The sequence below is a fragment of the Daldinia loculata genome (genome assembly GCF_022478755.1).
Source record: "Daldinia loculata strain CBS 113971 unplaced genomic scaffold F4817scaffold_35, whole genome shotgun sequence".
NCBI classification, from domain to species: domain Eukaryota; kingdom Fungi; phylum Ascomycota; class Sordariomycetes; order Xylariales; family Hypoxylaceae; genus Daldinia; species Daldinia loculata.
In genome coordinates, this window is record NW_026054889.1 from 181934 (window position 1) to 194406 (window position 12473).

A 12473-nucleotide genomic window follows, 5' to 3' on the forward strand; every position below is an offset into this window, starting at 1 on the left:
GAAGATGATTATATTCAAGATAGAGACGTAAATCAAGTTATTATGTAGAAGCCATAAATTGAGTTGGAACCCGGTCAAAATAACTCCTGCAAGGGCGGGAAGATGCAGACAGGCTTGTACAACAGAACAAGTAGCAGCCAGTTAAGAGCTTACACTTTCATGCCACTTCAGTCCAATAAAGTCTCTTCGTCTTGTTGATACTACCTTGGTACTTATATGTAAATATATATAGACCATATATCATATTAAAATCATATACACAGAAACTAAGGGACAGAGGAGTTGATAGATTGCTAATGAATTCTACTATCCAGCCCAAGAAGCACCTTACAGCCCGTGGCTTTCATTTTATACCAGAGGTAAACAGGGCATTAATACAAAACCAGCCCCAAATAGGTACCTATACACATGGCCGTAAGAATCAAACCAAGATACCGCCTAAGCAACCCAAACTTGGATCAAACCAAACGCCGTATCTGATGCACCTTAACGCCATCCCTTCGCTTATACTTTAATATAACTATCATTCCCTGAATGTCCCTTATGATTCCGTCACCTGGCTACTTCTTCTTCTTCGACGTCCCAAACCCCGTAATCCCCATCGCAGCCATCATATCATCCTCATCATGCTCTCCCTCGATCCGCACGTCGTCGCCATACTCAGTCTTAATCTTCTCCTGCGCGTCTTGCGCCGCCTTCTTCTTCGCCAGCTCCTCCTGTCTCTTAAGCCGCCTCGCCTCCCTCTCCTTAGTCGCCTCCTCCTCGCGCATTTCCAACCGCTCTTTTAGCGTCGTCGTGCTTGCCTTTTTCTGCTCTTGCAGCCGCTCCCATACCTCCGTGATGCGCTGGTGGACTTCTTCCGCGCTCGCCTTTTTGACCTCGCCTGTCTCGCCGATGTTCCGTAGATGCTGCATGCTGTTCACGTGCTCGACCCATTGCATGTTGTCCTTGAACGTGAGGTCGCAGGCGCTGCAGTAGAACCCGGCGCCGCGGCCCCTTTTGCCCTGGCCCGCGCCCGCCGGGACTAGTGTCGTCTTGCCCACGTTGGCCTCGAGGTCGATGATATCGCGCCGCGCCCGCGTGAGCGTCTCGTCGCCCGTCATAGGCTTGTAGTACTTTTTTCCAGCCATTTTTGCCTCATATCGCGCCTTCGCTTCTTCTTTATCGGCTGCCTCTCGTACCTTGGCTTTCTGCGCGTACTCGTCTAGGTCGTAGCTCCGCCGGAAGGACGTATCGTCGGCCGGCGTGCCGTACGCCGAGCCCTTTTTATCGGCCATGTTGATAGTATTTGAGAGTGGTGTATTTTATTCGGTTCAAAGGGGGTGTAGTGTGGGAAATAGGCCTTCTTGAGTATTACCGTGGAGGTTATACTATGAGTAGAATTGACGTTGTAACTACACGACTTTGTTTGCGATTAACGCGATAAAGTAATCTAACCGTAGCATTTAAATGTGGTAAGACAGTGGGTACCTAAGTACCTAGTTCAGTACCCCTGCTGCCCTAGCTATAGGAAAGACATGCTTAATCGATTACCCCTCCATTTATGCCAATAAGCATCTTAAATAAAACTTCCTCCCCCACTTCATCTTAGACTTCTTCTGCGAGATCTCGAGCATCGAGCTTTTCTCTATAGGACCTGAGTTAGCTTGGTTCGTGCTATTACAATGCTCTACCTCGTGGGACTAGGTCTCTCTGATGAGACGGATATAACAGTCAAAGGCCTCGAAATCGTTAAAAAGGCATCCCGTGTCTACCTCGAAGCCTACACGAGTATTCTCCTAGTAGATCAGTCCGTCTTAGTAGGCAATTCCTCATCTCGCGCGGTATTGTCTTTTCTCATTCAGCTAACGCTAATGGCGCAGTAGGAGAACTACTATGGCCGATCCATCGTAGTCGCAGACCGCGAGATGGTCGAGTCGAATAGCGAAGAAATCCTCCGCGATGCGCATACTGAGGATGTCGCATTTTTAGTAGTTGGTGATCCTTTCGGGTATGAGAGAGCCGTCCGAGAAATCCAATGAAGAGAGGCCATACCTTTTCAAGTGTACAGGAACAACGAGCATAGACTAACGCCTAAATATAGCGCGACTACGCATACTGACCTCGTTCTTCGAGCGCGCGAGCTCTCAATCCCTGTCCAGACGGTACCAAATGCTTCCATAATGTCAGGGATAGGAGCTACGGGGCTTCAACTATACAACTTCGGCCAGACGGTATCTATGGTATTCTTCCTAGATAATTGGCGCCCCGCCTCCTTTTACGACCGTATCAAAGAGAATCGATCCATTGGGCTTCATACACTCGTGCTATTGGACATCAAAGTCAAGGAGCAGAGCTTAGAGAACATGGCTCGAGGAAGGAAGATATACGAACCCCCTAGATATATGACAGTCGGGCAATGTGCGCAGCAGATGCTTGAAATCGAAGAAGAAAAGAAGGAGGGCGTTTACGGACCGGAAAGCCTAGCCATTGGCGCCGCGAGGGTTGGCGGCAGAGAAGAGAAGTTTGTTGCCGGAACACTAAAACAGCTCTGCGATGCAGATGAAGCGCTCGGGCCGCCGCTACATAGTTTAGTATTATTGGGCAAAAGAGCACACGAGCTAGAGAGGGATTATGCGCGCGAGTTTGCGGTCGATAAGCAGACGTGGGATACGATTTGGATTAGGGATTACGGTCAGCAATGAAGAAAGGCATCATTTAGGTAATAATCGCAAATACACCTGTGTCTTTCACCATCCAACTACGTTGATTTATTTCATGATTTAATATAGGTCATTCCTCAGGACTATCCCAAGCTGCCTATATATATATAGGTATATATACTCTTTCCGCGATAGTTTGTGACAGTTAATTAAATTATAGCAACCTCGTTTATTAATAAATGCAACATCTTAGCTACCCTATGCTGTGTGATGCGATACATCAGACTTTATCATCGACAATATTTCTTGCTTTAAGGGATAAGTTTGATGACGTCAAGATAAGAGCCACTAGTTAATCATTATTGGAGATGTTTACATATTCCTTTTCCTTTATTTTAACTTGAGACTGTCGCAGGAAAAAGCAATTGATAAAAGGTAAACGTACATCTTGTCAAGTTGATATAAACTCGTTCTAACCTCTCAACTACATGACATCGATCGATAAGGATAGGATAATGCGTAGGTGCGCTAAGCAGCTGAGCAAGCCCTTGATGTAATATGGGCCAATCCATGAACATATTTAGGTATTTTTGTACATGTGAGCTTTAAATAGAATCAAGCCTCCAAATTGGACCACGGTTCAAGGAACCGAACCGGTCTAAGGGGAGCGATACGCTAGCCTGTGTTACAAGATACAGTAGTAAAAGCTGCTCAAATCTTCGGCATGGATTTTTGGCTTCTGTCATTGGGTAGTTCTGCCATGTCACACCTAATGCAGAGGTTAGAGATGTTAACGGGAAATAGCTACCCAGAAGAGCGGGCAGGTAAGAAGTACATGTACTTACCTACCTTGATATATTCTTCATCCCCTCCTTCCGTCCAGCGATTGTAATGTAGAGGAATAGGTGGTGGATGTCCCACTAACCTTACCTACTACAGGTCCAGTTGCCCATCACAGCGACCTAAGGTACATGTATGTACATACCTGATCACCCGGTGTAGACTAGAGAGGTAAGGTAGGTAGTAACTTCCACATTACTTCACCTAATGGTGACTCGCTTACTCCATCTATTTCTTATCCTACGTTCGTTTCGCATAACACTTATTTAGTGCCCGTCGTTGCACCTCGTCCCAAATTCATTTCAAGAGGTAAATACCTGTAAATCACACCAAATACCACCTATCTCTAACCCTCTCATCCATTTAATCGGCATCACCTGACTTCGCGACACTTCCCCCCCAATCTCCTTAGCCGCTCCTCTTTTTAATCTTCCTCATATCTCTCCTAGCCGTTACAATCTAGTCATAGTCCGCGTCTGGTCTTTGATGTTCTTCCCCAGGTCATATTCTTCATATTCCCGTTAAGAGCCTAGGTTTATGCCTTGTTTTGCCGTGGCAGGTATTTCTTTGCCGCGAGTTCCTAATTACTACTCAAATCGAATCTCGGGGACCCCAAGAATTTGATTTCAAATTTCAAATCTTGTTTGGCCTCAGATAGCTTCTTTGTCTTGTGCAAACAGTTTCCCCCCTTCAAGACAGCTCATACTACAACCCGTCTACAAGAAGTCGGATTGAACAACCTACATCGTCTCCAAATTCCATTACCTTTTCCGGTATACCTCTCGGCGTTTTGCCAAACCTCGGGCGCCCGAGGTGCTTTAGTACGCCTCTGGTTATGAGCGTTGTCACGAGTCCTTGTAGTCATCCGCTTCATTCAACATGGTACGAGCTTAACACCTTACTATCTCACGTTAATGCCTCTTGTTTATTAACTAGTTGCTGTAGAGTAGCATTGCCTGGGAATGCCGTGATCAGGCCGACCAGGCCGAGATCTACTACAATCATCCCCTTCGCACCAAGGTTCGACGTCTCGAAGATGAGAACATGACTTTGAAGCGTCTACTCCGTGAGAATGGCATCTCGTGGCAAACCCGTCCCAAGCCCGCGAGGACTTCTACTGGGCGAATCACCCGTGCTTCTACCAGGGCCGTTCGCCCGCCCCTTCCACACATCCCGGTTGAGATACAGCTTAGAATCATGTCATTCGCTCTGACTAGCTCACTTCCTATCGTCGATCCGCTATGCAAGGTCAAGCCGGAGAATCTGACGGTTCGAGAGAAGTCCAAGTCTAGCAGACTTGCGATTCACTTCTTGGCGACCTGTAAGGCCTACCATGATGAGGGCACCAAGCTCCTATGGACCAATAACTCCTTTGTCTTCACTAGTCCGGAGTCACTCAGAAACTTCGCCGAGGTCCCTCTTCACTTCCGACGAAACATCAAGGATGTCACCCTCCGCGTTATTGCAAAGTTCTATGACGACGAAGAGCGAACACACAGGATTAGTCGCAACTACCACCCCGATCTTAGAAAGGCCGTTGCCTTGACCGTGCATAAGCGGCCCAAGGAAAATAGTCTTGCTCGCCGTGGTTTCCGAACTTACGGTTGGTACCAGCTTGCTGACTTCCTCATGGCCATGCTGCCTCCCTTCGACCCTTCTTACGTTTCTCATAGCAATGGTTCGGCCACAACATATTCTGCTCCATTGCCCAAGTTACTACCATCTCTAGAAAAGATTCGCATTGACTTTGTGAATTTCGGTGAAGACATGTTTAACAACCCGCCTCCCCAACTTCACGAGGTCGCGTCACACCAGCTTGGATGCACACTGAATGAGGTGGTTTTGACTGGCTTGCCGAGTGATGAGACCGGTCTTCGGGTTTGCAACGAGATGGCCGGCCTTTTGAAGGACGAGGGCCTCCTTATTGATCACGCACCTACGATGGTGGCTCTCAAGAACGGCGTGCGTGCTCTCGAATGCGATACTCATGAGTGTCATTACTGTGCTAAGGTCGTTCGGGCGATGCGCGCATTTAAGAGTGGCGACCACCATCACGACGATGTGCATTCCCATCTCTTCGGAGCTGACTTCCCACCCGCACCTAAAGATGAAGGCGAGCCACCTTATTCCTATTATCATTCCTGCCGGACCATTTGGAAGAAAATACCTATCAAGCTCGGCGACGAGGAGCGCAAGTGGGTGCTATTTGATAGGATGAGCGGACTTCCGTGGGATGACGTCGAGGAGGACATCACCATGTTCGACTTTCTTAGCGACGATGACGAAGCTATCGCCTGTGAGAATTGCGGCGAGGTTCATCCGGGAGCCATTCCTCCCATAGAGATGATGGATCTTTACGACGACTTTTGAGCACGTACCTGAGAGGACAATTCCGATCTTTCTACGATGATTACGAATGATATGCATATGATACCAGGTTTGCTTTAATTTCGGCATTTGCACGGGCGGATGAAAAAGGAGCGGAGTGGCAAATGTAATAAGACTACATACAGGTCGAACCCATCTTCACAGCAAAGGGTGCCCCAGCACTACCATGTAATATACGAGCCAAACAACACTTCAAGGCTCAAGTATCCCAATGCCTGCTTTGTATGAATTGGCCTCTATCTGTAGCGCCAATTTGTCTTTTAATTAAGAACGATAAGCTTTAGTTGATCACAGTTTTCGTATCATTCGCATCCTCTTATTTTTGGTGTTCTGTCTGTAATAGATTTGTGTTGCCATTAGTTTTCCATCCCATAGGGGCATTTAACAGGGTTTCGCTAAGCAACGTGGCATTCCCATACTTATAAGTAATCTTAATAATTAGGTACCTATAACCATTAGGTAGTATTGTAGGCTTCTTGTCTATTCAATATACATTGATGCTAATACTTAAATGTATCGTTAATAGGCTCCGGCCCCTACAAAAGAGATAAGTTAGAAGTATGGCATTGCATAACTACCTACCTATACTTATTGTTCAATGAATCAAATAGGGATTTAATTGCATTGTAATCAAATGCTAGCCCGTGTCAAGATATTATCTAGTAGTTAATCGTAACCAAGTAAATCTTAACCCTAGGTTTCTAGTGCCACGGGCTTATTCGCCTCTTTGTTAGAAGTCTTTGTATTAGTATTGATATTGTTCCGAATACTAGATAGGCGTTTTTACATTTTACCCTTTTCTATACTACTGTACTCACACGGCGAGGAGATTCCATATATGTGTGCGTATGTGTTGTCTACTGCGTTATAGAGGTCCTAGTAAAGGCCAATTTGTTGTCACCACAATCTTATAGATATGAAAATATCAGTTGTCAGAGCATGCTACTCACAGAGTTATATATAGCCCTATCTAGGTCTCTAAGAGATAGGACTTACACCCAGCAGCTACCTCCTAGGGCATAACTCTTTAGCCAAACGTTGGGTTATTATCCTTTAATATTACGTATTATATTATCGACCTTATGTGTCTACGGCTGTTTGCAGGATGTCTGCCATCTTTTTGGTGTCTGGTATTTCATTTGAGTTGCCTTATATACGAATAATTTCAAATATTATCATGGTCACCATTATAAATCCAGTCTACGAACTATGGTGATCTCTTCTCCACTCCCATCTTTAGTATAACAAGCCATTAAAACCTGCCTATCTTCGTTCACAGCATCAATGCTGCTGGGTACATGTATGCTCTTCCCCTTCGGCCCTATATACGAATAGTTACCATGTGGTGGGATCCGTAACCACTCATTCTTTAAGCTATACCGTGATTATGCGAGACTCTGGATCCCGTAGGCGTATAAGATTGTCTGGGTAGAAGGCCGTGTCTAGATAATAAGTATATTGGTAAGATTCCCTCTCAAAACTATCCTAGTTCTTGCATTTGTTGCCGTCTGAGGTGCGGCCGTTGCAGAACCAAACCTACTCAAAAATCTGTAGGATCAAGTTCAGGGGTATAGATCTGCTCTAAGTGGGAAAGGCCCAGCAAAGACCGCATGACGGCCGAATTCCCAAAGTCTTGATATTGCCCAGCTGCCTGGTAGATTACGAAGAAGCCGAACACGTGGGTTTGGTCCAAGTCATCTGTGATCTCAGTGCCCCCCTTCTAGCATATCTAAGAGGTAGACACTATGCCCTAGTATAACCACTCTACGTTGTCTTAGCCTGAATCTGTAAAGTCCTGAATAGGGCCACTCACCATGATAACCTCGAGCCTGTCTAACATTAGAGGATAGTAACCAAACAAAACCCACTTTAACAACTCGTTCAGCTCCGCGATCTCTTTGGCCGTCAACGACCGTTCCATATTCTTATTACCGAAATGGCTTCTCCTCGTCCGGCGAGCCCGAGTCATTCTTAAAACCAGACTTAACTTACTTCAAGATGCGATCCCATTTGCCGCCCTAGCTATACTTGATAGCATGAACGCAGACCTTGGCAAAGCTGGCTAGGACCATATTAATCTGCCTCATAAGAAATGTGTTGATATTGGTTTTCTGTTCTACCACCCGTGCGTATACATGAGTTTACAAAGGTTACGTTTACCAATTGTACATATCCATGCTTTGTACTTTATGAACTACCGAGCTGCTTGGCCATTGCTCATGGCCTGTTCTACCTAGAGGGGTAAGAGCTTACCTCGTCGCAAAGTATTGTAGGGTCGACTATGCTGATAAATCGTTTTGACGAAACTTGGATTGGTTTATCATAGATGACTCACATGTAGGTATAAAAGGGGAGACATGTTGCGAGCCAAAGGCATAGCCATTGGTCGACATAGTACAGTTATTATATGTAGTAAGTAGCATCCTCAACAGGACAGGGGTTTCCTAAACGTGCCGATAGAATGCGTAGTAGGTATAAGCACCTGGACTATCTTTGTTGAGTGAGTTTGTGGCTATGGTTGGAATGATGTTAAATAGAACCACATCTAAAGCGGCTTCTAATTACCCTATGTGTATAAGCGAGTAAGAGGCGGATGAATTAGCCTCATCATATATACCTCTTGTGCGGGTGGAGGAGGTTCTACAAGAAAGGCGATGCGAGGATAGAAATGATATTGTATTCTGAAAGATCCTAATTGGTATTGGGGACACCTTCTCCCCCATAGGTAGAATCAATACAGGTATGCTAGCCGGTTAACAACACGACTAAGATATAATTAGACAAGAGATGCGAAGCCGTAAAAGCTCTAGCCGGTCTGGTTTTGTTTGTAACTCTGATTTTCATTACTCGGGTACTACAACCTGTTTCCTCCCTTCTCTGCCTCTACCGAGAAGTAGTTCTAGATGCGACTAGGCTGCTCATCAGCTTTTGCGGATTTCGGCCATTTTAACTCCAGTAATAGAACATGATTGATCGTCATCATGGGAAAACCGTATGCCCACCATGCCCTTGGACTAGGGTGAACTCATAACAGTACATGAAACTTGAATTACTCTTCAGATTCTGCTTCACTTTCGGCATCCTCGGCCTCGGCCTCTTCTACCTCTTCTTCAGCTTCCTCAGCTTCGCCATTTACCTCTCCGGTGGCAACGCCGCCCTCGCTTTCCAACCGCAGCCACTCATCCCATTCTGGGAAGAGTTCTTCGTCTTCTGTTGGGATAGCAATTACCTTTGCCACCCGGCCCTTCTTGTTCTTCTCTAAACTTTCTTTCCACCCTTTCACAGCATCAACCGTCAAGCTCGGCTTGTATGTCTGCGAGAATAGGACAGCTTCAGCTAGCCTGTTCGTCTTGGTGAGAACATCCACACAGCCTGCGGTATCACCTAGCAACCACCTGCACGTGAATGCAACGTTGTGGGCGCCGGACTCCTCTGCTTGCGTTGCGAGTGCCTTTAAGCCTGCCTGATCGGATGTGCTAGAGTAAATCAGGAGCAAAGAGCCTAGATCTTTCGCATGGGTGAAACACTCAGCAGCGAGCGGGACGTCCCATGCCGTGAGGGCTGCGTCACCTACCGTCTTCCACTTGTGGTCATTTTCCGCTTTTCGCGCAAGGTCAAGAGCAATGTCAAGCTGGTTCAGGGCTAGCGACAAGTCAAACTTATGCTCAGGGTCGGTGGCCACCTCTAACGCTAGTTCTTTGTGGCCCTGTCCCTCGAGGAACCTGGCGATCTTATTGAGTTGATCTGCAGGGATAGTGGGGAGCAGTTCGGCTGCCGTTTCCATGTCGCCACGGAGTACTAGCGTCTGATACTCTAATACAGGAAGAGATAGAGCAAAGCTTGTGACGTTGACATCTTTGTCGGCCAGGTATATCCGGGAGTCTCTTTGGATATAACCGAGAATATACATTGGCTGGTCGAAATGTGAGATGGTGTATATTTGGTCACCAACTAGGTAGTTTAGCCGGTTTGTGCTATTGGTGTAGATGAAGCAATCCCCAACCCATTGGCCTGTTCGCACGCTGTGAAGATGTTAGTTATGAGTAGATAATTATTAAGTAGCAAATACTCACCTCTCAGCAATATCTGTAATAACCTCGAAGGCGGCCTCAACTCCATCTTCGTCTACCTGGCCAGCTTGAGTAGCTTCGATATAGCTCTCGCGGGAGAATCTCAAAACGTAGAAGGTATCCTCACAAGCCAAGGTGACAAGCTCGCCGCTGTCTGACCAATATACCTCTTTTGGTTCTACTTCGATTCGTCTTACTAGACCGCCAGTGGTCCAGTCGTAGAAAGACACACCTCCTTGGCCCTTTACACCCAACAAGACGCCACCCGTTAAACCCTCAGCCTGGAAAGGGATATCTAGACCGCCGGTCTTCTCGACAAAATTCTTGTAGACCTTAATACTGGTCGCCGACTCACGAATAGCGAAGTCGTTACTGTTGTCCTTTGATGCCCATACGAAATCTAGTGCAGATCCGAAGGCCTTGTTACGCCATGCCAAAGCCGTGTAAATGATATACTCGCCATCACCGCAAACCGCAACAAAGCGGCCATTGGGGGAATGAATGAGCGTTTGAGGATAAACTTCGCATGTACCTAGCTCCTTCGTGGGGAGTGTGATTTGTTCGTTATCCTTAATCGAGGCGTCTATGGCTCGAGTCAGTACTTAGAACGATTACGGAATAGAGACAATGCGCATACCGCCACCCTTGATGATGGATGAGACGACTTCGTTGTGTCGAGCCCAAATCAATTTGCCAGAACTATCCATGGACACAGCAGGCTCTTCTCGGCCCAGCTTTACTACCACTGCGCCATCATCGAATCCGACGGCCACGCCTTGCTTACCACGCTGGTAGGAAATACACCACGCGCGCTCTAGGCCGTAGTTGAGAGACTGTTCAAAGCGGTAGGTATTTGCGTGCCATATCCTGATAGTACCATCTTCAGAACCGGAGATGATGACAGGTAGCTCCGGATGATAACAGGCGAAGGACACGTTGTTGGTATGCCCTTCGAGGCTCGCAATGAGACTCTTGGTTGTATAATCCCAAACCTTAACGGTTCTGTCGTCAGAGGTTGTGAGGAGGTACGGCTTGTCGGAATGCGGGTAGTAATCGACATGGTTTACACCCTTTGTCTCGTGGGCCTCGAGTGTGAAGTTGGCGGTGGAGGAACCTAGACTCCATATCTTGACGGTCCTATCTAAACAGGCCGAAGCGAAAGTGTTGGTATCCTTAGGATTAATAGCCAATCCCATGACATAGTGGCTGTGACCTTCAAACACTTGTACGCACTTCCATCCCTTCTCCCAATCCCATAATTTGATGGTCATGTCATCGGAGGCGGTCAGGACGAAAGGTTGCGTGGGGTGGACCGCGATGGCGCGTATGTAGTCGGGATGCGCCTCGAAGGACGTAATCTTTTCGGAGGTGTTATAGTTATATACTCTTAGTTGAAAGTCGTCGGAACCGCAAACGATCCAGTTCTTTCTCGCAACGAATCGGCCAGCTCGTACAGGGACATCAGTAAGCTCAAAGGTCTTGACGATCTGCTGTGTTTCGTACGACCAGATGTAAACGTGGCCTTAGAGAATTAGCTATTAGCGAGAGCTCAAGGGACTCGAAGGACTCGAAGAAGCCAAAGACGGGCTCACCGCTGTATAAGGTAGTTAGAATCCATGGCTCTTGCGGGTGGTAGTCGATGCCCTTGACACGCTCACTGCGCGCAAAGAGTTGTCGCTGTGCGTTAAATACCATGTTAGCATATCCAATAGCCTGGTAGCTGGTTTATATAGTTGGAATATAAGGCGTGGGGATTTAATTCGTAAAGCATGGAGGATAATAACGGTAGTATTTAGGAGTTGAGCCGCAGCTCGGCGAGGGTGCGAGGGTGCGAGGGTGCGAGGGTGCGAGGGTGCGAGGGTCAAGAAAGGCCAAGTCTCGATTTACCAAACCGAATGTCTCGAACTGGAAGTAAACCAAAAAGGAATCGGAGCGAACGGAGATATTGTACACACCTTCACATCCAGCCTCATTTTGCCGACAGCTCCAAATACCGTAGGAAATGAATGGGTCGTATAATGAATGCAACGATTCGTTCGAAGAGGGGGGGTAGTTGATGGTTGATCGCAGGCAGATCGATGCTAGTAATATTACGTGAAGACCATCTAGATTGAGGTTTCTGAATTATAATATGTGTTCCGTCTAAACAAGCGTAGGTATCGTTTCAATTGCTGGGTTATGTGTGGTTATGTGTAGTTGAAGCTGGATAGCTTACTTTAATTCTGAAAGCCCAAGTAACACAATTTACCCACAGGTATTGATTGCCATTTCCACATTTTCAAGTTTCAACGGTGGTCACTTCCCCCTGCTTCAACCAACCAATCAACAAGTCGCTAGCTTATGTAATGTGTGGCTAAACCTTAGTCCCAACCCAAACTCAGCCACGATTACATCTACAACCTAGGTCAATACTAGTAGAAACCTCTTCACTAATGTTCTCCTGAATATGTACTGCCAGACTGCCCGCGGTATGTAAGAAGCACTAAATTTCAATTGCCCAATATCCGTACAGGCAGTTATACATGAAGCATTA

General features: G+C 46.7%; 5 protein-coding genes across 5 annotated transcripts; 2 read left to right on the plus strand and 3 right to left on the minus strand.

Moving 5' to 3' along the window:
• Window positions 1-190: 190 nt before the first annotated feature.
• F4817DRAFT_342031 (uncharacterized protein) lies at window positions 191-1403 on the minus strand. Its single transcript, XM_049303851.1, has one exon. The coding sequence runs from the start codon at window positions 1275-1277 to the stop codon at window positions 561-563; it is 717 nt and encodes a 238-aa protein (XP_049157672.1). The 5' UTR covers window positions 1278-1403; the 3' UTR covers window positions 191-560.
• Window positions 1404-1535: 132 nt separating this feature from the next.
• On the plus strand, window positions 1536-3127 carry F4817DRAFT_342034 (Diphthine synthase). Its single transcript, XM_049303852.1, has 3 exons — window positions 1536-1799; window positions 1866-1990; window positions 2084-3127. Exons 1-3 carry the CDS (start codon window positions 1665-1667, stop codon window positions 2682-2684), a joined length of 861 nt encoding a protein of 286 aa, XP_049157673.1. The 5' UTR covers window positions 1536-1664; the 3' UTR covers window positions 2685-3127.
• Window positions 3128-3658: 531 nt separating this feature from the next.
• On the plus strand, window positions 3659-6279 carry F4817DRAFT_342036 (uncharacterized protein). The gene is made up of 2 exons (XM_049303853.1): window positions 3659-4364; window positions 4428-6279. Exons 1-2 carry the CDS (start codon window positions 4362-4364, stop codon window positions 5850-5852), a joined length of 1428 nt encoding a protein of 475 aa, XP_049157674.1. The 5' UTR covers window positions 3659-4361; the 3' UTR covers window positions 5853-6279.
• Window positions 6280-7410: 1131 nt separating this feature from the next.
• F4817DRAFT_317320 (uncharacterized protein) lies at window positions 7411-7839 on the minus strand (the record flags this gene model as incomplete). The annotated part of the gene is made up of 2 exons (XM_049300788.1): window positions 7411-7590; window positions 7684-7839. 2 exons carry the CDS (start codon window positions 7837-7839, stop codon window positions 7411-7413), a joined length of 336 nt encoding a protein of 111 aa, XP_049157675.1.
• A 695-nt stretch (window positions 7840-8534) lies between these two features.
• F4817DRAFT_342038 (Coatomer, beta) lies at window positions 8535-12186 on the minus strand. Its single transcript, XM_049303854.1, has 5 exons — window positions 11896-12186; window positions 11533-11617; window positions 10578-11462; window positions 9944-10523; window positions 8535-9892 (listed from the first exon to the last, which is right to left on the minus strand). Exons 1-5 carry the CDS (start codon window positions 11911-11913, stop codon window positions 8920-8922), a joined length of 2541 nt encoding a protein of 846 aa, XP_049157676.1. The 5' UTR covers window positions 11914-12186; the 3' UTR covers window positions 8535-8919.
• Between the last annotated feature and the right edge of the window lie 287 nt (window positions 12187-12473).